General features: G+C 37.0%; 1 protein-coding gene across 16 annotated transcripts in view; it reads left to right on the top strand.

Moving 5' to 3' along the window:
• The window catches only part of NEO1 (neogenin 1), a 234,381-nt gene that overhangs the window by 82,749 nt on the left and 125,662 nt on the right, over positions 1–25,970 (top strand). For all 16 annotated transcript variants that reach the window (XM_021099097.2, XM_021099089.2, XM_021099096.2 and 13 more), the window contains exons 4-5: positions 1,487–1,640; positions 12,366–12,502. In XM_021099097.2, the coding sequence (XP_020954756.2) occupies positions 1,487–1,640; positions 12,366–12,502 (291 nt within the window). The remainder of the gene's footprint in view (positions 1–1,486; positions 1,641–12,365; positions 12,503–25,970) is intronic.

Below are 25,970 nucleotides of genomic sequence, written 5' to 3'. Positions count from 1 at the left end.
TTCAATCAAAATTTGATTAATTCTAGCTAAGTAGTTTAAAGTAAAAAAAAAAAAAAAAGAAAATGTATAGCAATGCTGGGCAGCCTATTTCCTGACTTGCTTTTACATGGCAAAGGTCATATTTCATGGCAGGGGTCATATTTTTTTCTCTAAATCTGGGATAGCAGTCGAGCAAATCCTCAAAACCAGATTTAAGTAAATAAGATTCCCCATGTCAAAGAATGAGTCACCATGAAATATCTAAAACAAAAACCAAGTACTGAATGTTTTATTTACTTAAGGAAGAACTAGGCTTGTGGAACATTGTTGTCTTGAATAATGTAAACTCCTAACCTCCTATAGAACTTTTGGGAAGACTTTGTTTTGGGTGTGTTGGTTAAAAGGTCGGCATGGTTGATGTCAGTAATAGAAGCATGTTCTGTGGTTGGTTACAGAGATGAAGAGCAGTTTACCCTGAGAATCAAGTGATTTCACCACCACATGGTTGACTTTTAAAGACTGAGGTTACTCATTGATTGGTTTTCAAAGGCTTGTTCACTGAAGTGAGTTGTAATGACCTACTAGGCCGTGTTTACTTGTTGCCATGGCTACAGAACTGTCATCAGTTGGTTACACAAGTTTAAAGCCAGCTCTGGTAGTTGTTACTGTGGCTATAGAATATCTTTTCCTAAGAGTATGGGACAGAGATCACATTTCTTTGTCTGAGAACAATCTTTTTTTTCCCTCAAAACCTAACTCTAGAAATATGACCCCATCAAGTAGAGAATCCTATCTTCTACCCTAGGAGTATGGCCTTCTCATATTCCCATAAGAGGGCAACTCTATAAAGTAAACACGCATATAGTGGTAGCCTGATAGTTGCACCATTATAAAAATCAAAGGATTGACAGTCTAAGTGAGCAAGTTAAAGAGAAGTTCACAGATTTTAAGAAGTAACACGTAGGTATAGGGAAGGAAAGGAGACCTTACAATATCCCTGTGAGTAGGGAGGATGCTGCTAAGAGTCCTGAGCTTGCTCAGTCTTTTCTCTATCTGTGCTACCTGTGAAGCATTTACTTTATGCTGTCGTTTATTATTTATTTATTTTTGGCTGCTTCTGCAACATGTAGAAATTCCTGGGCCTGGAATTGAACCTAATCCACCTTGGTGATAATGCTGAATATTCAACTGCTAGGCCTCCAGGGAATTCCTGTGCTATCTCTTAAAGGGGACTCATGTTAAATCTTACTCAGGTGACCAGTAAGGACCTTGAAGGCAGGAGCTATAACTTAAACCTTTTTAAGGCCCCCAGAGAGTATAGCACAAAGTTTTGCACATGGAAATTGTTAAGCAGTGTTTGCTAATTTAAATGAAATTTTCTTGTTACTTTTGCTTAAAATATTTTGTTGTATAAAGCCAAGCAGCCTGAATAGGAATGTGCCATTCCTCCTCATTTAGACTGGTAAAGTACTTTCTTTTCTTAATCGTTGTCCTTTTTTTTTTTTAGATCCTGAGGTTGTACCAAACTTGGTATTTTTGAAACAACCTTCTTCCTTAGTCAGAGTCATTGGTCAGAGTGCAGTATTGCCATGTGTTGCTTCAGGACTTCCTACTCCAACCATTAGATGGATGAAAAATGAGGAGGCACTTGACGTGGAAAGGTAACATTGTCTGCCTAAAAGCTTTTTTCAGCCTTAGCTTGAGATTTGGTCTAATCTTATTTGGGACTATTGATTAATTTAACAATGATTATTTATTTTATTTTTATTTAAACACATCATAATGCTCATTTATCATCCTTGAAATGTTTGTATGCTGTATATGAGGAGGATGTTTAAAGAAAAAATGCTTTTTTCTTTAAAAAAAGAATCCATTTGTTCTTTCTGGGTTTGTTGTATACGTAGTTTAAGGCCTCAGGACTTGCTTCCCTAAGTTGTTACAAGTTTCCAATCCTGACTAACAGACACTTCTTACTCACTGTCATATGCATTTTGTTGATAGTAGTTTTATCCTTCACTCAAACATTAACAGAAAATGTATTCATCATTCTTTTGTTTTTGCTTTTAAAATCATACCAGCCTCCTTCTATGATGACAAATTTTTCATCTCTGCAAAAGCCTTTTCTGTTGACATCAACTGCCTGGTCATCCCTCCTAATCCCTTTTATTATTTCCTTATATAGTGGATACTTACCTCAGTTATATTCTGCTAAGAGAAACAGGGTGGTAGTGGCGGTAGTTAGATCTGTTTTATTTCCAAAACAAAGCCATCTTGTGCATTGTAGGATGTTTAATAACATCTCCAGCCTCTGCCAATGAGATGTAATAGCACGCCCAAGCTGTGACAACCAGAAATGTTTCTAAATATTGCCCAATGTCCCTTGAGGGACAAATTTGTCCCCAGTTGAGGACCACTGCTCTAGAGCAGTGCTGTCCAATGGAAATATGATGCAAGCTATGTGTGTAATGAAAATTTTTCTGGTACACATACACTACTAAGTATAATAATATTTTTATGACATATTGGTTAAAGTGAATTGTAGTTCTCCTGAAACAGTAAAGTTTGTGTTTAGTGCTGCTTCAGCTTTCACATTTAAATAAAAATTAAATTTAAAAAAATCGGTTTCTCAGTCATTCCAGCCACATTCTAACTGTCAGTATCCATATGTGACTACTGGCTGTTGATTTGGATAGAATAGGCCTAGAGCTTCCTAGTTGAGTAATTCAAAGTAAGCAGGTAATCTTATTCTGTGCAGTTCAGTAAACAGGACGTGGAAAGGGATATCCTCTGGTTAGCTTGGAGATCCACCTTTGGTGATCATTGGGGATGATAGATACCATCGGATTGTTCCTCAAAAGTTCCGTTAGTGAAACCGACAGTATCATCTTCAGTATCACCTGATTTCTCTCTCAACCCCATCCAGTCATCACCTTCTACCTGTGTTTTACTTCCTTTTTTCCCCAGTCCTTTTCCCAGACAAATATTACGCAAAGAATTTCTAAGTCTTCAAAGGAATTTTTTAAACATTTACACTAACTGAAACATAGGAAACCTTAAAATAGAGGATAAAAATGTCAAGCTCTTAGAGTAGAAATTTTAATTGGCTACATGTTAGAACAAAGTATCAAGAATGGAAAAGGTGAGATAGGTTACTTTTAAAACTTTTATATTTTATTTCATAGAAGGACATTCTAAAGTTAAATAATGGTATAGGAGATGATTTCTAATATAAGAAATAGGAGTTCCTGTCATGGCTCAGTGGAAACAAATCTGACTAGTATTCATGAGGACGCAGGTTCAACCTCTGGCCTCATTCAGTGGGTTAAGGATCCAGCTTTGCCCTGAGCTGTGGTGTAGGTCACAGATGCTGCTTGGATCCCATGTTGCTGTGCCTGTGGCATAGGCTGGTGGCTACAGCTCTGATTAGACCCTAGCCTGGGAACCTCCATATGCCAAGGGTGCAGTCCTAAAAAGACAAAAAAAAAAAAAAAAAAAAAAAGAGAGAGAGAGAGAGAAATAAAAATGAGAATTTCTGTATTTCTGATTTGTTTATTCAATAATTACTCAACAAATATTTATTGACTGCTGGTTACAGTAGGCCCTGTTCTAAGTACAGGGAATAGAGTGAACCAAATAGAGGTTTTTGCTCTTACGGAGTTCATATTCTCATGGGCAAAAGTCAGACAGTAATCATACGAAGATATAAAATTTAAGTTTATTTGGTAAGTGCTGTGGAGAAAATTAAAGACAAATTAGGAGTTTCCTAGTAACAGTCCTCTGAATTTTAAGGATAAATAGGAGGCTTAAGATTGAGTAGACTGTTTCCAACCTTGAATTCTGGAGGCTTGGGTAGTGTGTTAGAAAGGTCTGAGAAGCATTGCTTTGACAAATCACTGTCTTGGGAAGCTTCAAAAGAATATGGGAGCCAGGACAGTGTTGGTGTTGTTCACATTGGCATTTCCAGACTCTGACACAGCGCACGGCATTTAATTGGGTAGGGAGAGTGTTGACCAATATATTTTGGTTGAATATCTGCATGTAGTATAGGAAAATATAAGTAGGTAAATAGAACATAAAAGTGCTTTAGGTTATATACAGGTAATTACTGAAAATGTCTTTGTTTCTGCTAGAGCCTTATGAGATAATGTCGATGGACCATAGCTAATCAATTACTTAGACCCTAAATTAGAAAGATATTTAGAAATTGAAAGAAAAAATTGGCTAGAAATCCAAATAGTAACTAGGCTGGCTGTAGTTTTTTTTAAAAAAAAGAAAGAAAAATTATTAGGCATCCTTCTCTATTATTAATTTTGAGATCTCTTTGAAAATGAATATTTTAAACATTCCCATGGATTTTATAAATGTCCTAAGAATTGATATATTTACTTAATATTTTAATCACATTTGTTCAGATCCAAACCAAATATAGCTATTGAAGTGGGGGTGGTGGAGGAAATGTATCCCATTTATGGAATAGATTTATTTGAAAAGGAGAGAATCCAGAAAATACAAATGCTAAAGTGGAAGGTGACTGACAGCAAAATATAATTTAGTAATCAAATAATATTATGTATCAGTGGAATGACAGATCAGAACCCAGCTGTAAAAGAACAGGTTATGGTTATAAAAATGCTCAATGTTATTACAATTGACACTAGTTGAAAAATTAGATTATTTAAAAAACAAGTTAAGGACTTGTATTTGTGGGAAGATGGAATAATATTTTTTCCTTTCCCCACTAAATATAGTTAAAACCCCTGGGATTATATGTAAAACAAACATAAGACTTTGAAAGGTGGAGAGAGGAAGGTTGACTAGCTAGAGGCCTGATGGTGGGTTCCCTGGATTTTGTTTTTGCCTCATGTATCCAGCTTGAGCGTAGGAAGCTGGCGACCTGGAAACACCAAGAGGCATAGACAAGAAAGCTCTAACAAACATGTGCTTTCTCTAGCCTAAGGGCCAGGAAAGGGGCAGCCTTGGAAGACAAAAACTCTTAAGAGTATAATCACTCCTACTCCAGCCAAACACCACAGAAGAAACTGTGTCCTCATACTCACCCATGCCAGCAAAGGCCAAGTGGGAATTTTGGATTTCCACTCTCACAGGTTCTAATAAGGTGCCCCAGCCTCCCTACTGTGTGATGTCAGAGGCTAAGTAGGAGGCAAAACTCGCATCCCAAGCAGGCAGTATTGAGAGGCCTCTGCACCTGCGGTATCAGTGGAGACCCACCCAGGGAGCCTGGACTTTTATGCCACCTAGCAGTGAGACACTCCTTCCCCTTTTACCTTCTCCACTGGGGTGGTATCAAAGAAAGTTGAGTGGAGAGTCAGAGCTTTGAGCACTATGTAGTATCAAGGCTCCTCTCTTCGTGGTGTCACTAGACACCAAATGGGGAACAGTAATGAGGCACTCTTACTGCACTCAGCCATGGGGCAGTATCAGTAGAGGCCTTGTGGAGGAGCCAGAACTCCCAACCCTGCTAGGGAGTGGTGAGGAGTACTCCCCTTCCCTCTTAGGTAGCAATGAAGACCAAGTGTGAGACCTGGACTTTACCTCCACCTGACATAATGAAGTGGCCCCTCCTCCTCCTTCTGGGTGTCATAGAAGCCAGCTGAAATAAAAGGTTTAGATCCAGAGGCCCATAACATAATGCCCCAAATACCAGATTTCAAATACCAAGAACAAGGTAAATCTCAAGTGAGAAAAGACAGTTGATGCCCACATTAAGGTGACAGCTTTTAGAATTACCTGACAAAGATTTTAAAACAATCATCATTAAAATGCTTCAACAAGCAATTATGAACACATTTGAAATAAATTAAAAAGTAGAATATCTCAGCAAATAAATAGAAAGTCTCCTCAAAGAAATAGAAGATTTAAAGAAAAATTTAATGGAAAATTTTGAAACTAGACAATAGCCAAAAAAAAAAAAAAAAAAAAGGAAAAGAAAAAAACTCAGTAGATGGACTCAGAAGCAGACTGGGTGGGACAGAGGAAAGAATCAGTGAATGGGGGGAAAAAAAGGAGAAAGCACAAATGATCAGTATTAGGACTGAACTAGAGGGACACCACAGACCCTGTAGACATTAAGGGAATACCATAAACAACTATACATATGTACATTTAACAACTTAGACAAATACAAACTACTACATCTAATGAATATGAAATAGATAATTTAAGTAGCTCTCTTACTATTATTATTGGATTTATAATTTCAGAACTCCCCTCAAAATCTGCAGATCCTGTTAGTTTCACTGGAGAATTCTACCAGTGTTTAAATAATTAACACCAATTCTACACAGACTTTCCAGAAAATAGAAGGAATTGATATAACCCTGATATCAAAAGCAGGGAAAGATAGTACAAAAAAGGAAAACTATAGCCCTATATTCCTCATGAATATGAACATAAAAATTCCCTTTTTTAATGAACATAAAAATTCTTAACAAAATATTAGCAAATAGAATTCAGCAATGTAAAAAAGGCCACACATAGAACATAACTAAGTGTGGTCTGTTCCAAGGATGCAAGGCTAACTTAGTATTCCCAAGTTAATTAGTGTAATCTACCAAACTAAAACTAAAGAATAAGACCTTACATGATCAAATTAATCAATGGGAAAAAAGCATTTGACAAAAGTGAACACCCATTCATTATGTTTTTTAAAAAAAAGCAGCAGAAAAAAAACAACTTAACATCTACAAAAATCCTACATCAACGTTATAGTTAATGGTGAACAATAGTACTTCCCCCTTAAGATCAGGTACCAGTTAAAGAAGTTCATTGTCATAGTGCTGGAAGTTCTAGCCGGTTCAATGATAATAAAGAAAGAAAGAAAAGGAAAAGAAAAGGCTCATAGATCAGAAAGGAAGACCTAAAACATCCCCTTTTTGCAGATGATGTGTTTGTCTATGTAGAAAATCCTAAGGAATCCACAGAACTCTTAAGAACTAAAAAATGAGTTCAGCAAGGTCACAAGATACAAATTAAACATAAAAAATCAATTGTATTTGTGTATTCTAATAGTGAACATGTGGACACAAATTACAAATTGCAAATAGAATGGCATTTGCAATCACTCAGAAAACAGAAATACTTAGGTGTCAGTCTAATAAAATTTGTTAGATTTGTATGCTAAAACCTGTAAAATGCTAATGAAAATTTAAAGAAGAGCTCAATAAATTCAGAGACATACTGTGTCCATGGAGTAGTAGACTCGTCGTAGTAAAGATGTCAGTTCTCTCCAAATTGAAATACTGGTTAACTCAATTCCTGTAAAAATCCCAGCAAGATTTTTTTTTTGTAGATATAGATAAGATTATTCTAAAATGTATATGGAAAAGCAAACTGGAGTAGTTAAAACAGTTTGTTTTTGTTTTTTTTAAAAAGTGGGAAGAATCAGTCAACCTGATAAGACTTAGTGTACAGCTATTCATAAAGACTGTATGGTGTCGATAGATACATGTATCAATGGAATAGACTAGAGAATCAGATATAGACCTATACAAAAACACCAATCTAATTTTTGGCAAAGAAGCAAAAGCAATTTCATGGAGAAAAGATAGCCTTTTCAACAATGCTACTGGAACAATATGACATCTATCCATAGACAAAATAATGAACCTCAACCTAAGTCTCGCACCTTGTATAAAATGTTAACTCAAGGTGGATCATGGACCTAAATGTAAAATGCAAAATGAAATTTTGGAAAAGAAACAAAAGAAATCAGGACCAAGGAAGGCCAAAGCAAAGAATTCTTTTATTTGACACCAAAAGCTCAACTATAAAAAGGAAAAATTGAAAATTGGGTTTTATCAAAATTAAAAACTTTTACTCTGTGAAAGATTTTGTTAAGAGGATGAAAAGATAAGCTACAGAGTGGGAGAAAACATTTGTAAACCGCATCTCTAACAAAGGACTAGTATCTAAAAATGTATAAAGATATCTCAAAACCTTGTAGTAAAAACATATAATTCAGTTAGAATATAGGCAAAAGGCATGAATAAATATTTCACCAAAAGAGATATACAGATGGTATATAAGCACACACACAAAAAAGGTTTAACATCATTAGCCATTAGGGAACTGTAAATTCAAACCATGAGGTATCACTGCATAACTATCAGAATAGCTAGATTTTTTTTAGAAAGTGCCAACACCAAATGCCTCAAATATGTGGAAAAACAGGATTATTCTGACATTGCTAGTAGGGATATGAAATGGTATAGCTATAATGCAAAACTGCTTGAAAAACATGTTGCAACTACCATATGACCTAACATTTACATTCTTGGGCATTTATCCCATAGAAATGAATTTATGTTTGCACAGAAATCTGTACATACATATATATTTATAACAGCTTTATTTGTAATAGCCCCAAACTAGAAACAACCCACATGTCCTTCATTGAGTGAATAGTTAAGCAGATGATGTCTGTCCATACTGTGGAATTACTATTAAGCAATAAAAGGAATGAAATATTGATACTTGGGACAAAATGCATGAATCTCTAGAGAATCATGCTGAGTGAAAAAAGCCAGTCCCCAGAGGTTACATTCTGATGATTATTTATTATAACATTCTTCTTGAAATGAGAATTACTGAAATGGAGACCAGGTTAGTGGTTGCCAGGAGTTAAAGAGGAGGTGGTAGAGGGTGGGCAGTGGGTGTGGCTATGAAAGAGCAGTATGAGCTATCCATGTGGTGACGGAAATGTCCATTTCCCCGTTGTAGTTTTACAAGATGTTACTATTCTAGGAAACCAGGTAAAGGGTACTTGGGGTCTCTTATTTCTTAGGACTGCCAACCCACAGTTACCTCAAAATAAAGAGTTTCAAGAAAAAAACAAATGAAAGAATAAATTTTGTGCCAGAGAGTATGAGATTTGGCTTTCATCTATCCATCCTTGCTGTTTTAGAAGAGGTGTCTAAGAAGTCCTTTTGGTGTGCTAGATACCGTTTCTTTCCGTTCTCTCCATTGTTTGTGTGACTCTTTTCAAATGTTTTCCTCTCCATTTGGCTACTTCTTTTTGGCCTTTAAAAATGGTTACCTTTCTCACTTAAGTAGCAGTGCAAACCTAAATTAAACAAGTCATTTTCCTTTTGTGTTCCCCTTCACACTTACTACCCTAAGCTTAAGAATCTTCTTTGGGAGTTCCCTTAGTGGCTCAGTGGTTAACGAATCTGAGTAGGAACCATGAGGTTGAGGGTTTGATCCCTGGCCTTGCTCAGTGGATTAAGGATCCGGTGTTGCCGTGAGCTGTGGTTGTAGGTCGCAGACGCAATTCAGATCTGGTGTTGCTGTGGCTCTGTCATAGGCCCAGCAGCAACAGCCCCGATTAGACCCCTAGCCTGGGAACCTCCATGTGCCTCGGGTGCTGCCCTGAAAACACACACACACACGCACACAAAGAATCGTCTTTGACATGTGCTTCTTCCTCTGCTTCTCTATCCTATCCATCTGTCGTTTTACCTCCTGAATATCTCTGAAATCCACCTGTTATGCTGTCACCTTATTCCAGGCTACTTTCACATGTCCCCTCAGTTACTGCCTATAGCTTTCTGACTATTAAGCCCATATGTACTCTGGCCTCATGCCAGATAAATCCTCATACTCCTGCCAGGGGAGTCTTCAAAGCTCAGATGTCCCCATATCATTGTCAGCCCCCAACCTACTTTTGACAATATTTTATGGATTTTGGTTGTTTTTAAGGACTTCAAATTCTTAAAATGACTTTTGAAACCTTGTGCGATCTGGCTCTATCATATTTTTTTTTCTTACACCTGGCCACACTTACAATTTTAAGATCCTAGATACAGTGTGATCCTTTCTGTCCCAGTTCCTTTGCATGTGCTGGTCTGTCTTTCTGAAGTTGTTTCCTCCCCATCGTTATTAGTTAGCCTGACTCATTCTTCAGATCTCAACTCAGAGGTCGTTTTTATCAGGAAAAATATGTCTAGTATCCTGGCAAGTTCTTTTTGTATTCCATTTTGTAGAATTACCCTCTTTTATGTCTGTCTGACCCCCTGAGTTGCATGATAGCACTGACTGTTTTTGCTCACTGCTGCAACCCAGCTGCTACCTGACACATATAGGACCACCAATAAATATTTGTTGAATGAATGAATGAATTCCTATCCTTAACGACGCCATCCAACTTTAAGAGTAGTCATTACTTTCACCTTCTCTTTACCCCTGTTGTTACTGCCATACTCCATCTTCTTCTCTTTATTTTTTTTGGGAACTTCTAGTCTTTTCCCCTCTGTTGTTTCTTCACTAAATCTATCGTGTTATTGATCTGCTCAAAAGCCTTACCCTTTGACTAAAAAAAATGAGTCTCCTTAGCACATGAAGCTCCTTGACTGACCCCTGGCCACTCAGGGACATACATACTTCTTATGTCCAGCAACACTCAATTTGGGTCTGTTGAGCATGAATACTTTTTAATGCTTCTGTTGCCTGATCTTTGAATTTTGGAATTCTAAAATCTCATCTTACTATAAGCCATCAGATGTTATGTGAGCAAGTTAAATGAATTCTGATAAGCTAATGGACATTCTTCCTCCTAGGCTGCTTTTAAGTAAAATCAGCTTCATTAGGAAAGGTTAACTTCTACTATACTTGTACTCAGGACAAATGTGAGGTATAGCAAGTATCAGGAATATCTTTTAGTATAATTATTTAATACAAATTGCTGTATATCAATTTCAGAAGTACAGTACCAACTAGAGTTTCAAATTATGTTATTCTCAGCTGGGTATCCTATTTGGATAGTGCTGGTTTCCATTTTGTGAACATTTTTTTTTCCATTTCTGAAATTTAGTAGCGATTTTGTCCAAATATAGAATTTTAATTTCTGTAAATTTTTCTTATTCTGTGAGGCATTCAAACACTGTCTTATCTCTGTTTGCTTTATCCTAGTCATTCTTGTTCTCTTCCATTTTATGTTGTCTTGCTTCTCTAATCCGTCATGTAAATTTGGAATTTGAGAGTATAGTTCAGGTATTTCACATTGGAGGGAGCTTGATAAAGTTGAGTCATGACTTTGCAGGACGTTTCTTAGAGAAATCGTCAAACCTGATTGTGTTTTCCTTTGTTTGTCCAGGAACTTAATCTTCCTTATCAGATTCAGGAAGACTAATTACCCACACTCACAGTGTACTTGAAATTTAAGCCAGGATAGCATTTTACTTTGAATGAGAATTATAAGTATGGCACAGACTGAGTAGTTATTTTCTCTGAATTTCTCTCTGTCAGGAATTCTGTACAAAAAGCCAAATTTTAAACCGACCATTTTTTGTGGAGCATAGATACAAACAGGAAATATAACAGTATTAGGATTTGAGAGCAAAATCTGCTTAGGACACCATGTAGAATCTCAAAATATAAATAAAATTGTAACTCCCCAAACTCTCTAAATTAAGTTATTCACTCTATAAAAATTTGATCAGAGTATCGACTTGTGATTTCTTCCTTGATGTTGGAGGGTCATTTTGCTTTCTCTTTAAATATTCTCTTTGAGGGAGAAACAAAGAGAGGGAGTGTGCGGGAGAGAGAAAATCAGATTTTCTTGCTTTCTGGTAGTTATTTTCCTTTCCAAGGACAAGTTCAAATAATGTGTAACACATCTCAAATATGTGTTTATATGGAAAAATTCTTTTATAAAAATATTTTACCCATATACATTTTTTAGAATTCTCTTTAAATAGTCTTACATTCCCTCTGTGGAGTTGGGTTAGTAATGATCAGCATCCTTGTTGATAATGGCATGATGCTGGCTGGTTCAAGCCCAGCTGCCACACCCAGGAAGCTGCTCTCTGGCAGCTGTTCTGTCTCCCTTCCCTTCCTCTTTTCCTCCCTTTCCTAGCTATGCCACCACAGGAAACTTTCGGTAGGCACTGTGACCCTATGACTTACTCTTTCTGATCTGACATTTTGCCCTTCCTATTAGTCATCTCAGTGTGGCATAGCTGTGGTGGTGTGACTCTGAAATTGATTCCAGACTTCAAAATTACATAATTTGGAAAAAAAAAAAAAAAAAAGAACAACTGGGCAGAGTAGAGAGGCAGGGATGGACTGTGGGGGACTGAAATTGGTCACAAAAGTGGTATCCCTCTGGGAATAATTAAAGTGTCAGAGATAATTCATTGTGACATTTTGATTTGTATTATTTAGGTGTATACACTGTGAGTAAAGCTAATTGGACTAACTTAAATTCTAATATTTTATGTTGGTCTCAGCCTTTCGATAGCCATATAAGTAATTCTAAGTATTTTCTCTGTTTTATAGGAGAATTTTTCAGGTGTTATAACCCTAGTTCTGAAATGTATCACTGTTTTTTGTTTGTTTGTTTTTTGTTTTTTGGGTTTTTTTTAATGCAGCTCTGAAAGATTGGTGTTGCTAGCAGGTGGTAGTCTGGAGATCAGTGATGTCACCGAGGATGATGCTGGGACTTATTTTTGTATAGCTGATAATGGAAATGAGACAATTGAAGCTCAAGCAGAGCTTACAGTACAAGGTATGCAAATATTTCCTGTGTAAATAAAAAATCCTGTGTACTTTATCAGTTTGCTAATTGCTAAACATTATTGTGGAAGAGGCAATGCAGCATAATAGTTAAAAGCCTAAATTTAAACCAGACTATGTGGGTTCAGATTTACTTCTCTGGGCCTTATTTTCCTCATCTATAAACTGGAGAAAATAAGAGTACTTAACCTTGTTTTTTTGTTTGTTTGTTTTTTCTGTACCTGTGGTATGTGGAAGTTCCTGGGCCAGAGATTGAACTCTTGCCCCAGCAGTGACAATGCTGGATCCTTAACTGTTAAGCCAGCAGGGAACTCTACCATTGGGGTTGTTTTGAGGATTAGAAGAGTTAATACTTATAAAACTCCCAGAATGATGACTAGATTATAAGAGCCCAAAATTGGTTACTGTTTATCTGTAGTAGTAAGGAGGGGGAAGAGTATGGTCTGGAAGGTTTAGTTCACTTTTCTTGTCTCAGAATGCTTTGCCTCAAAGACTTCTCTTTGTCTGACCCAGAACCATGTATCTCCTAAGCATTGGTGTTCCCTCCTTTCAGGTGAAAAGATCACCCAGAATGGAGTGCACCACAGCTCTCAGTGTAACATGGTTACTTGTTGGATGATTTGACAGTTTCTTTCTTTTCAACTAATCACAGCATCTCCCTTATAGGTTCTCTGATTCAGAAATCAAAGACCATGACAATGACATGTACACATAGTCTTTTCTCAATTCCCATCTCCCTTGCCCTTCCTCCATGTGGAAATATACACCCAGCATAACATTTCCTACCTCTCCTGTGATTTGTCTGCACCCTCATTTTTGTTTCAAATAAAAATCTTTAAGACCTCCATTATGTTACTTTGAAGGAAATCCAGCACTGCTTGACATATAGAGGTATTCATTAGCTTGTGGCATTCATTATCAACTTGTCTCAAATTATATCGTACTTGATAGAATACTTCTGATCTGTGGTTTGGGATAGTTTCTTATTTTATACCGAAGTTTGTTTTTCTTGATACATTTTGTGGATTTCAGAGTGGAAAGTAGAATGGCTGCATTCCTACTCTGATAGTCATCATGGGACTCAATATTTTCCTTTTTTTTTTTTTTTTTTTTAGGGCCCCATCGGCATATGGAAGTTCCCAGGCTAGGGGTCAGATTGGAGTTGCAGTTGCCAGCCTACACCACAGCAATGCCAGATCTCAGCTGCATCTGTGACCTACAGTGCAACTTGTGGCAACTCCGGATCCTTAACACACTGAGCGAGGCCAGGGTCAAATGTGCATCCTTATGGATGCTGATTGGATTCTTAACATGCTGAGCCACAACAAGAACTTCTCAAATGTCTGTTTGTTTATGTTTTTGCATTTTTTGCTTTTTAGGCCTGCACCTGGGGCATATGGAAGTTCCCAGGTTAGGGGTCGATTGGAGCTTCAGTTACCAGCCTATACCACAGCCACAGTAATGTGGGATCCGAGCCACACCTGCGACCTACACCACAGCTTACAGCAACGCCAGATCCCCACACTACTGAACGGGGCCAGGGATTGAAACTGCATGCTCATGGATACTAGCCAGGTTGGTTACCGCTGAGCCACAACAGGAATGCCGCTAATGTGTTTTTGATTGGAGTGGGGAAGCACACTGTCTGGGGTTCTTTGCTGGCAAAGGCATAGAATGTTTATATCTGCTGTTGCTGTTTGTGGGTGGGTTCATAATTTCTGAAATCAAAGGAGCAAGCCTTAGCATTCTTATAACTAGTACCTCTGTTGAGGTCACCCATTATTTTGACCAGTTAGAAATTTGGTTATGACTAATTGTAGAACAACCAATTTATTTCTTTTTCTCTATGTGAATAGAATTAGACAAGTAAAATGTTAGTGAACTCCACATCATCTTTGGTCACTGTGTCTCCCTGAGTGGATGTTTTCTCTTTTTGTTTTCCCATCAGTCAGATTCTTAGCCTGACATTCTTTCACTTTCCTGTCTGTGCCTCAGCTTCCTCCACTGTAAATTACCTTGTTATTGGCCTTAAATGAGAGGCATAGTGTCTATCACATGTGTTAGTGGCATTTGTCCATGCCACTACTTTATTTCTCCTATTTTATTTTTACTTATTGTATGGAATCTATTTGAGACTCTGCCTATTAACTGAATTTACTTCATTTTTTAGTTATGGGAAAATACATCTTCATTTGTACCCTGTTTCATCTTACTGTCTGTGCTTAGAGTAACTGCCCTTTAAATGAACATATTCTAGAAAACTGAGAAAAGAATAAGAGTGAGGAAACCTAGATAGTAAAAATGACCACAGACCTTCCCTAATCCACATAGCATGGCATTGGCCAAAGAATAGACAGTAGAAAAGAATAAAATCCAGCTGTCACAAGTAATTATGGAACTTTAAAATGCTACTAAAATGGCAGTTCAGGTCAGAGGGGAAATGTTTTATTTACTAAAGGGTGTTAGTGCAAACGACTTAAGTGGAAGAAAATAAAGTTGGGTCTCTAATTCAATCTAAAGGTCTAAATGTAAAAAAATGAAGAATGTATGGGATAATGTTTGTATTATCTCTGATGAAAGAGACTATCTGAGGAAAAACACAAAATAGCATGGCAGGCAAAAACCAACAAATTCTTTTTTTTTTTTTTTTTTTTGTCTTTTTGTCTTTTGTCTTTTTGTTGTTGTTGTTGTTGCTATTTCTTGGGCCGCTCCCGCGGCATATGGAGGTTCCCAGGCTAGGGGTTGAATCGGAGCTGTAGCCACCGGCCTACGCCAGAGCCACAGCAACGCGGGATCCGAGCCGTGTCTGCAACCTACACCACAGCTCATGGCAATGCCGGATCGTTAACCCACTGAGCAAGGGCAGGGATCGAACTCGCAACCTCATGGTTCCTAGTCGGATTCGTTAACCACTGCGCCACGACGGGAACTCCAACAAATTCTGACAACATAAACTTTTTCTTAAAAGTTTTATGGAAAAACCCTGTAAATACTAAATGCAGATGATAAATTGGGAGAGAATGTTTTTAACACTTAACTGAGAAAGGGTCAGAATCATTATAATACAGAGACCTTACAGAAAAATTTTTATTTTTTTAAAGTTTTATTGAAGTATAGTTGATTTACAAGGTTGTGACAATTTCTGCTGTACCACAAAGTGACCCAGTTATACATATACACATATTCATTCTCTCTGATTTTTTCCAATGTAGATTATGACAGGATACTAGGTAGAGCTCTTTGTGCTATACAGCAGGTCTCTGTTGGCCATTCATTCCATATACCTCAGTGTGCATATGCCTGTCCCAAACCCTCAGTCCATTCCTCCCCATCCCCTACCTGTCCCCTTTGGTAACCGTAAGTTTTTCAGGGTCTGTTGAGTTTTTTTTTTGTTCTGCAAATAAGTTCATTTGTATCTACATCATATGATATCTCCATCTGTAGGTGATATCATATGATGTTTGTCTTTCACCGTCTAACTTGAAAGTGGAAAGACAAGGGTCCACCTGTGTTGCTGCAAATGGCATTATTGCATTCTTTTTATGGTTGAGTAATATTCCATTGTATATATGTACCATATCTTCTTTATTCATTCCTCTGTTGATGGACATTTAGGTTGCTTCCATGCCTTGGCTATTGTAAATAGTGCTGCAATGAACACTGGAGTACATGTGTCTTTGCGAGTCGTGTTTTTCTCTGGATATATGCCCAGAAGTGGGAGTGCTGGATCATATGGTAGTTCTATTTTTAGTTTTTTAAGGAATGTCCATACTCTTTTCCGTAGTAGTTGCACCAGTGTACATTCCCACCAGAAGTATAAGAGGGTTCCCTTTTCTCCATACCTTCTGCAGCATTTAATATTTGTAGACTTTTGATGATGGCCAATTTGGCTGGTGTAAGGGGGTAGGTACCTCATAGCAGTTTTGATTGGCATTTCTCTAATAAGTAGTGATGTTGAGAATTTTTTTGTGTGTTTTTTGGCCATCCATATGTCTTCTTTGGAGAAATGTCTATTTAGATCTTCTGCCCATTTTTCGATTGTTTTTGTTTTTTTTTTATATTGAGCTCCAGGAGGTGTTTTTATATTTTGGAAATTAATCCCTTGTCAGTTGCTTCATTTGCAAATATTTTCTCCCATTCTGTGGGTTGTCTTTTTGTTTTGTTTATGGTTTCCTTTGCTATGCAAAAACTTTTAAGTTTAATTAGGTCCCATTTGTTTATTTTTGTTTTTATTGTTATTATTCTAGGAGGTGGATCTGAGAAGATATTGCTGCAGTTTATGTCAGAATGTTTGGTCTCTGTTTGCCTCTAAGAGTTTTAGAGTATTCAGTCTTACATTTAGGTCTTTATAGAACAATGGACCAAGACAGAAAGCCCAGAAACAAGCCCAAGCACCTATGGTCACTTAATCTATCACAAAGGAGGCAAGAATATACAATGGAGAAAAGACAGTCTCTTCAATAAGTGGTGCTGGGAAAACTGGACAGCTACATGCAAAAGAATGAAATTAGAACATTTTCTAACACCATACACAAAAATAAACATAGAAACAGATTTTTAATAAGCAACCTAAGAAAAATTGATAAAGAATATGAACAGGCAATTCACAGGAGCTTATTAGCTATCTGCATTTCTTCATCAGTAGATAGTCAACCTCACTAGTAGTCAGCAAAATATAAATTTAAAAGACACTGTATTTCCCACCATCATATTGGCAAAAGTTTAAAGATTTTGACCTTCAGAGCATGTTATGGAGTGCTTATAACTAAAAATAATTACTGATATCTCACCAATACACAATGAAGCAAAATATCACCTTGGTAGTCAATATTGTACTCCTAAACAAAATTTAAGGTTGAGCTAGCTTTTTTCATACCCTTATTTTAAGGAGCAACCAAATTAATTTACTAACCAGGTCTTATCAACAGTGTACCAGCTCTTTCTCTTCCTCCCCAGCCTCATGTTGGGGAGAATGTCTAAGATTCTGTGTTAGGTCCTTCCATTTTTGCCCACTGTTGCAATAGCAACATATCTGTTAACTTTTCTATTTCTAATGTAGTTTCAGGTTGACTTGAGGCTATAGTTGTACGTGTGTATTTGAGAGTGCCTGCTATTGTACTTAATTTTCAGTAGAAGACTAGGGAATTGTGGTACTCAAAAACACTTAAAGGTCAAAAATCTTGGTGAGCAGAACTATAAAAGAATTTTTATTTTATTTTATTATTATTTTTTTTTCTATTTCTTTGGGCCGCTCCTGTGGCATATGGAGGTTCCCAGGCTAGGGGTCTAATCGGAGCTGTAGCTGCCACCCTACGCCAGAGCCACAGCAACGCGGGATCCGAGCCGCGTCTGCAACCTACACCACAGCTCACGGCAACGCCGGATTGTTAACCCACTGAGCAAGGGCAGGGACCGAACCCGCAACCTCATGGTTCCTAGTCGGATTCGTTAACCACTGCGCCACGACGGGAACTCCCTAAAAGAATTTTTAAAACTTTTTCACCCAGAAGGTTACACAGAGTTCTTAATGAATCTATGTTGATGAAAACATAGAAAAAACTAAGTGTGTTTTCAAAGGTATGAAGCTAGAGATGTTATGAGTATCCATGAAGAATTAGGAAGTTTTAGGAAGAATTAGGAAGCTTTATGCTCTAAACTAGAAGCCCCAGGTAGCTTTTTTTCATGACAAGATGATCTGTTAAATAATAACTTTTCATTCATCTTCTTGCCTCAAATCTCAGTGCTGGGTTAGGAGTGGTTGAAATTGAGCAAAGTTCAACATCTTTTTTTTTTTTCATTTTTTAAAAATTGTTATTTCCCCAATACAGTTTTTTTTCTACTGTACAACATGGTGACCCAGTTACACATACATGTATACATTCTTTTTTTCTCATATTATCATGCTTCATCATAAGTAACTAGACATAGTTCCCAGTGCTACACAGCGGGATCTCATTGCTAATCCATTCCAAAGGCAATAGTTTGCATCTATTAACCCCAGGTTCCCAAACCACCTCACTCCCTCCCCTTCTTCCTTGGCAACCACAAGTCTATTCTGCAAGTCCACGATTTTCTTTTCTGTGGAAAGGTTTATTTGTGCCATATATTAGATTCCAGATATGAGTGATATCATATGGTGTTTGTCTTTCTCTTTCTGACTTACTTCACTCAGTATGAGAGTCTCTGGTTCCATCCATGTTGCTGCAAATAGCATTATTTTTTCTTTTTCATGGCTGAGTAGTATTCCATTGTGTATATATACCTCATCTTCCTAATCCAGTCATCTGTCAATGGACATTTGGGTTGTTTCCATGTCTTGGCTATTGTAAATAGTGCTGCAGTGAACATGAGGGTGCAATGTATCTTTTAAAAGGAAAGTTTTGTCCGGCTATATGCCCAAGAGTGACTGCTGGATAATATGGTAATTCTGTGTATAGTTTTCTAAGGTATCGCCATACTGTTCTTCATAGTGGTTGTACCAGCTTACATTCCCAGCAACAGTGGAGGGTTCCCTTTTTACCACACCCCCTCTAGCACTTGTTATTTGTGGACTTATTAATGATGGCCATTCTGACTGGTATGAGCTAGTATCTCGTGGTAGTTTTGATTTGCATTTCTCTAATAATCTGATGTTGAGTAATGTTTCATATGCTTGTTGGCCATCTTTATATCTTCCTTGGAAAAGTGTCTATTCAGGTCTCCTGCCCATTTTTCACCTCAGTTGCTGGCTTTTTTGCTGTTGAGTTGTAGAAGTTGCTTGTATATTTTAGAGATTAAGCCCTTGTCCGTTACATCATTTGAAATTATTTTCTCCCATTCTGTAAGTTGTCTTGTTTTCTTTTTGGTTTCCTTTGCTGTGCAAAAGCTTTTCAGTTTGATTAGATCCCATTGCTTTATTTTTGCTCTTATTTCTGTTGCTTTGGAGGACTGACCTGAGAAACTATTCATGAGGTTGATGTCAGAAAATGTTTTGCCAATGTTCTCTTCTAAGAGTTTGATGGTGTCTTGTCTTATATTTAAGTGTTTCAGCCATTTTGAGTTTATTTTTGTGCATGGTGATGGTGTGAGGGTGTGTTCTAGTTTAATTGATTTGCATGCAGCTGTCCAGTTTTTCCAGCACCACTTGCTGAAAAGGCTGTCTTTTTCCCATTTTATATTCTTGCCTCCTTTGTCAAAGATTAATTGACCATAGGTGTCAGGGTTTATTTCTGGGTTCTCTTGTTCTGTTCCATTGGTCTATACTGTCTTGATCACTGTGGCTTTGTAATATTGCCTAAAGTTTGGGAGAGTTATGCCTCCTGCTTGGTTTTTGTTTCTCAGGATTGCTTTGGCGATTCTGGGTCTTTTGCAGTTCCATACAAATTTTTGGATTGTTTGTTCTATTTCTATGAAAAGTATCATGGGTAATTTGGTAGGGATTGCATTGAATCTGTAGATTGCTTTGGGTAGTATGGCCATTTTTAGAATATTAATTTTTCCAACCCAGGAACATGGAATATCTTTCCATTTCTTTACATCTTCTTTAATTTTCTTGATTAATGTTTTATAGTTCTCGGCATAGAAGTCCTTGACCTCCTTGATTGGGTGTATTCCGAGGTATTTGATTTTTTTGGGGTGCAATTTTAAAAGGTATTGTATTTTTGTATTTCTTTTCTCACATTTCATTGCTGGTATACAGAAATGCGACTGATTTCTGAATGTTAATCTTATATCCTTCTACTTTGCTGAATTTGTTGATCAGTTCAAGTGGTTTTGGTTTGAGTCCTTAGGGTTTTCTCTATATTAGTATCATGTCATCTGCATACAGTGACAGTTTTACCTCTTCTCTTCCTATGTGGATGCCTTTAATTTCTTTTGTTTGTCTGATTGCTGTGGCTAGGACTTCCGATACTATGTCGAATAACAATGGTGAGAGTGGGCATCCTTGTCTTGTTCCAGATTTTAGTTTTTCTCTATTGAGTATTATATTGGCTGTGGGTTTGTCGTAAATGGCTTTGATTATGGTAAGGTATGTTCCCTGTGTACCCACTTTGGTAAGAGTTTTTATCATGAATGGATGTTGGATTTTGTCAAATGCTTTTTCTGCATCTATTGAGATGATCATGTGGTTTTTGACTTTTCTTTTGTGAATGTGCCATATGACGTTGATTGATTTGTGTATGTTGAACCATCCTTGTGCACCTGGGATGAATCCCACCTGGTCGTGGTGTTTGATGTTTTTTGTATGTTGTTGGATTCAGTTGTCTAAAATTTTGTTGAGAATTTTTGCATCTATATTCCTCAAAGATATTGGCCTGTAGTTTTCTTTTTTGGTGGTATCTTTATCTGGTTTTGGAATTAGGGTGATGGTGGCATCATAGCATGTCTATGGGAGTGTTGCTTCTTCTTCAACCTTTTGAAAAAGTTTAAGGAGAATGGGTATAAATTCCTCTTTGTATGTTTGGATCAACATGTTTGTTGAAGAAAATAGTTCCCAGGTTGATTTCCATTTCCTGTTAAGCTAATCCCAGCTGACTCCCTCACCCAAAATCAACTCTGAAGAAATGAGAGGAGTGAGAAAGAAGTGTGGAGAGACTGAGGCTGTCTTGAACCTGCATGTGTTCTGGATGAGTGGGGTATGAGTGTGGGCTGGTGGCTGCAGCCTGGGACTAAGGACTGCCAGAGGCAACGGCAAGAAACTAGATTGGAAGAAGGCTGTTACATACTATTCTTACTTCTCACTGGTGTTGCCTTGAGACTATCTTTGCCTGTCTCTTCACCAGAGAAATGGGCAGCAGTGTCCAGGTCTTCAGGTCCATTCAGAAAGTCTGCTGGGGCTCTGATGGCATTTAATGTAAACTTGTTTGACCTAACTGACCTCAGGGGATCACTTTTCTATGTCTCACCACTGGCTCCAAACTCCCAGACTGATGGGTTTTAACCTAGGAAGACTCTATGCTCAGTGCTATTTCTCCTTAAGAATTTAAATATGAAATCCTGACCAGAGGAGTTACTTGTGGAGTGCCCAGCAAATTGGAGTAGAAACAGTAGTTCTGTGTTCACTAGGGGTCTTTTTTCTAGGGCTTATCCTCCTCGAGTTCACAGGATACAACTGGATACAATTAGGGCCTTGTGACCATACATAGTACAAAGTAGCTGGTTCCCCAGAAGAACATTAGTTTACAGCCAAACCAGTCACCTGAATGGTACAGTTACTCTCAAAAAAAGACAACCAAATGAATAACATATACCATTTGATGGAGAATTATTGGAAAAGATTGACCAAGTTTTTCAGATAAGCATGATATATATTAAGGAGATTAAAAAGATCTTAGCTGTGTAATGCCAGAAGAAGAAAACTTGGAAACAGAACCAAGTAGAAATATTAGGTATGAAACATTTAGTACAAGTAAAGAACACAGTAGACTGACATAGTCTTAAGGCATACAGCAGATGAACAAACTCCTGAGTTGGAAGATGACATTGAGAAACTCTCTGAGAATGCAGCATTAAATGATAAAACACAGAGAGTAAAAGCCAAGAGGTATGAAAGTTAGACATAGGAGAGCATCTATCCAAATAAATGGGAATCCTAGAGGAAGGAATAAAAAGAAAGGAAATATATTAAGGAATAATTAAAATAAATTTCTAAAAGACTAATGGAAGACTTTAGATTGAGAGGGCTTAATGACTGTCTAAATATTGGAGAGAAGAAAATACTCACCATTAGTTTTTTAATAGTGATAGTTATAGATAATATCAGAGTTACAAAGAAATTCTAAAAGCTTCCGGTTTCAAAGAGCAGATCACCTATAAAGGAACAAGAATTATATTGCACCTAGTGTTGATTTTGAGAAAACTGATTTCAAGAGGACAGTGAAGTAATTTTAAAGAAAAGAACATCACACTCATGTATAATTTATATGTACCCAAAGTGTGAGCCATAATAAATATTCTCATCATATAAGACCTTAGAAGGTTTGCCACACAGAAATACACACTGAAAGCACTTTTAGAATGAATACTTAAATAAGAAGAGACACATTCAGGAAATGTTATAAGGAGACATGGGAGTTTTACAGTGTAGCCCCCCAAACTCTTTGAAGTTCTCCTGATGGGTTTATTATATCCCTTGTCCTTGAATCTGAATGGGCTTGGAGCTATTGGAATAAATAGAGATGTCACGTGACTTCTGAGGCTTATAAAATGCCTTATAGATTCCTGTTGTTTCTCTTGGAATGACTGCTCTCCATGACACTTCATCCAAGAATCTCCTTCTCAGAACCCAACTACTGTGCTGTGTGAAGCCCAAGCCACAAGGAAAGGCTGCATTGTAGGTGCTTTGGTTGACAGCTCTAGCTGAGCCCAGCTTTCAGGTCCTCTAATCAAGGAACCAGATGTTTGAATGAAGGAGTGGGTCAGCCCTCAGCTTCCTGAGTCATCCCCAAACATTCAAGTCTCTTAGACATCGTGGAGGAGTGATAAGCCATCCCTGCTGTGCCCTGTCCTAATTTCTGACCCAGAGAATTTGTGCGTATTAAAAAAAGATGGTTGTTTTATGCTGCTAAGTTTTGGGTTTGTTTGCTGTGCAGCAGTAGTAACTTGGGAGCATTAACTATTATTGTCTCTATAAAAAAGGGAAAAAAAAGCTAGGACTAAAGAAAAATTATATTAATGATAGCCCAGAAAATTTTCAACAATACCAGGTAGTGGGTATAGACAGATTTATGTTGTTAGGGAGAATATACTTTACTAATACCTGTGTACTTTTAAATTAAGATATAAAATATGAGTTTGGAACTTAAGAGTAGTTACCACAGAACAAAGTAGAATATACGTATAACTTTTAAACAGCAGAAGAAGTTTTATCCAACTGAGAGCACGAAAGGGGGGAAAAATAAACATTGTATACTATAAAGACAGAGTATGAATAAGATATAGAAATAACTCCAGATATAATGATAATTAAAATAATGTAAATGAATTAAATTCACCAATTAAAATAAACTAGATTAGATTACATACTCCAATATGTTGTTTACACAAATATGCATAAAATTAATGAGACAGATCCAAATATATCTATAATTGTAATTAAAAGATAATGATTATCAGATTGAAAGGAAATTGAAACCCAAATATGTATTTCTTGTATGAGAGACACCTAAATATAAGGATACAGAAAAGGTGAAAATTAAAAGGATGGAAAAAGATGAACCATGCCAAAACTAAGTGGAAGAAGGTTGATGTAGCTATCAGGCAAAAAGCAAAATGCATTATCAGAGATAAAGTGGGACATTTGATAGTAATAAGAGCTAATCTACCAGGAAAATAAAACCATTCTAAACATGTATGTACTTCATAACATAGTTCCAAAATATGAAAAGCAAAGACTAATAGAACTACAAGGAGAGGTAGACAAAACAAACCCATTGTCATAGTGATAGATTTTAATACACTTCAGTAACAGGATATGTAGACCAAAGTAGACAGATACAAATAAAATAAAACCACAAATGGTTAAGAACCACAGTTAACAAACTTGACTTAATTGACATTTATAAAATACTGCATCAAACAAATGTATGAACTCTGTTCTTTATAAGTGCCCATGAAGCCATTACTAAAATATACCATATATTGATCATAGAACAAATCTAAACAGATTTCAGAGAACTGAATTCTATAGATTTGATCTCTGTGGAATTAAGATTGGAACTAATTACAAAAAAAGTAACTGAAAAAGTTGAAAATCTCCTAGTATTTAGAAGTTAAATGAAGCGCTTTGAAATAACCCATGAGTCATAAAAGAAATGATGACAGAAATAAGAAAATAGCCAACATCCGTTCATGATCAAGACCCTCACCAAAGCGGGCATAGAGGGAACATTCCTGAACATAATCAAAGCCATTTATGATAAACCCACAGCAAATATAATACTCAATGGGGAAAAACTGAAAGCCTTCTCACTCAAATCTGGAACAAGACAGGGATGCCCACTCTCACCACTGCTATTCAACATCGTTTTGGAAGTCCTAGCCACAGCAATTAGGCAAACAAAAGAAATTAAAGGCATCCTTATAGGAAGAGAAGAGAAAACTGTCACTGTATGCAGATGACACAATACTATAATAGAAAACCCTAAGGACTCAAACCCAAAACTACTTGAACTGATGAATAAATTCAGCAAAGTAGAAGGATATAAGATTAACATTCAGAAGTCAGTCTCATTTCTGTATACCAGCAATGAAATATCAGAAAAGGAATACAAAAATACAATACCTTTTAAAATTGCACCCAAAAAAATCAAATACCTCGGAATATACCTGACCAAGGAGGTCAAGGACTTCTATGCCGAGAACTATAAAACATTAATCAAAGAAATCAAAGAAGATGTAAAGAAATGGAAAGATATTCCATGTTCCTGTGTTGGAAAAATTAATATTCTAAAAATGGCCATACTACCCAAAGCAATCTACAGATTCAGTGCAATCCCTACCAAATTACCCATGACATTTTTCACAGAACTAGAACAATCCAAAAATTTGTATGGAACCGCAAAAGACCCAGAATCGCCAAAGCAATCCTGAGAAACAAAAACCAAGCAGGAGGCATAACTCTCCCAGACTTCAAGAATTATTACAAAGCCACAGTGATCAAGACAGTGTGGTACTGGTATCAAAACAGACAGACCAATGGAACAGAATAGAGAACCCAGAAATAAACCCTGACACCTATGGTCAGTTAATCTTTGACAAAAGAGGCAAGAATATAAAATGGGAAAAAGAAAGTCTCTTCAGCAAGCATTGCTGGGAACAGCTGCATGCAAAGTAATGAAATTAGAACACACCCTCACACCATGCACAAAAATAAACTCCAAATGGCTGAAAGACTTAAATATACGATAGGACACCATCAAACTCTTAGAAGAGAACATAGGCAAAACATTTTCTGACATCAACCTCATGAATAGTTTCTCAGGTTAGTCCTCCAAAGCAACAGAAATAAGAGCAAAAATAAAGCAATGGGATCTAATCAAACTGAAAAGCTTTTGCACAGCAAAGGAAACCAAAAAGAAAACAAAAAGACAACTTACAGAATGGGAGAAAATAATTTCAAATGATGTAACGGACAAGGGCCTAATCTCTAGAATATATAAGCAACATGTACAACCCAACAGCAAAAAAGCCAATCAATCAGTGGAAAAGTGGGCAGAAGACCTGAATAGACTGTTCTCCAAGGAAGATATACAGATGGCCAGCAAACACATGAGAAAATGCTCAACATCGCTGATCATAAGAGAAATGCAAATCAAAACAACCATGAGATACCACCTCACACCAGTCAGAATGGCCATCATTAGTAAGTCCACAAATAACAAATGCTGGAGGGGCTGTGGAGAAAAGGGAACCCTCCTGTACTGTTGGTGGGAATGTAAGCTGGTACAGCCACTATGGAGAACAGTATGGAGGTATACATA

Source organism: Sus scrofa, chromosome 7, assembly GCF_054392235.1.
Source record: "Sus scrofa isolate SSC_HxYL_T2T_F1_AM1 chromosome 7, Sscrofa_HxYL_maternal_Yorkshire_Landrace_v2.0, whole genome shotgun sequence".
Lineage (NCBI taxonomy): Eukaryota > Metazoa > Chordata > Mammalia > Artiodactyla > Suidae > Sus > Sus scrofa.
Note: the sequence above shows the minus strand (reverse complement) of the source record. Positions and strands in the feature narration are given on the sequence as shown.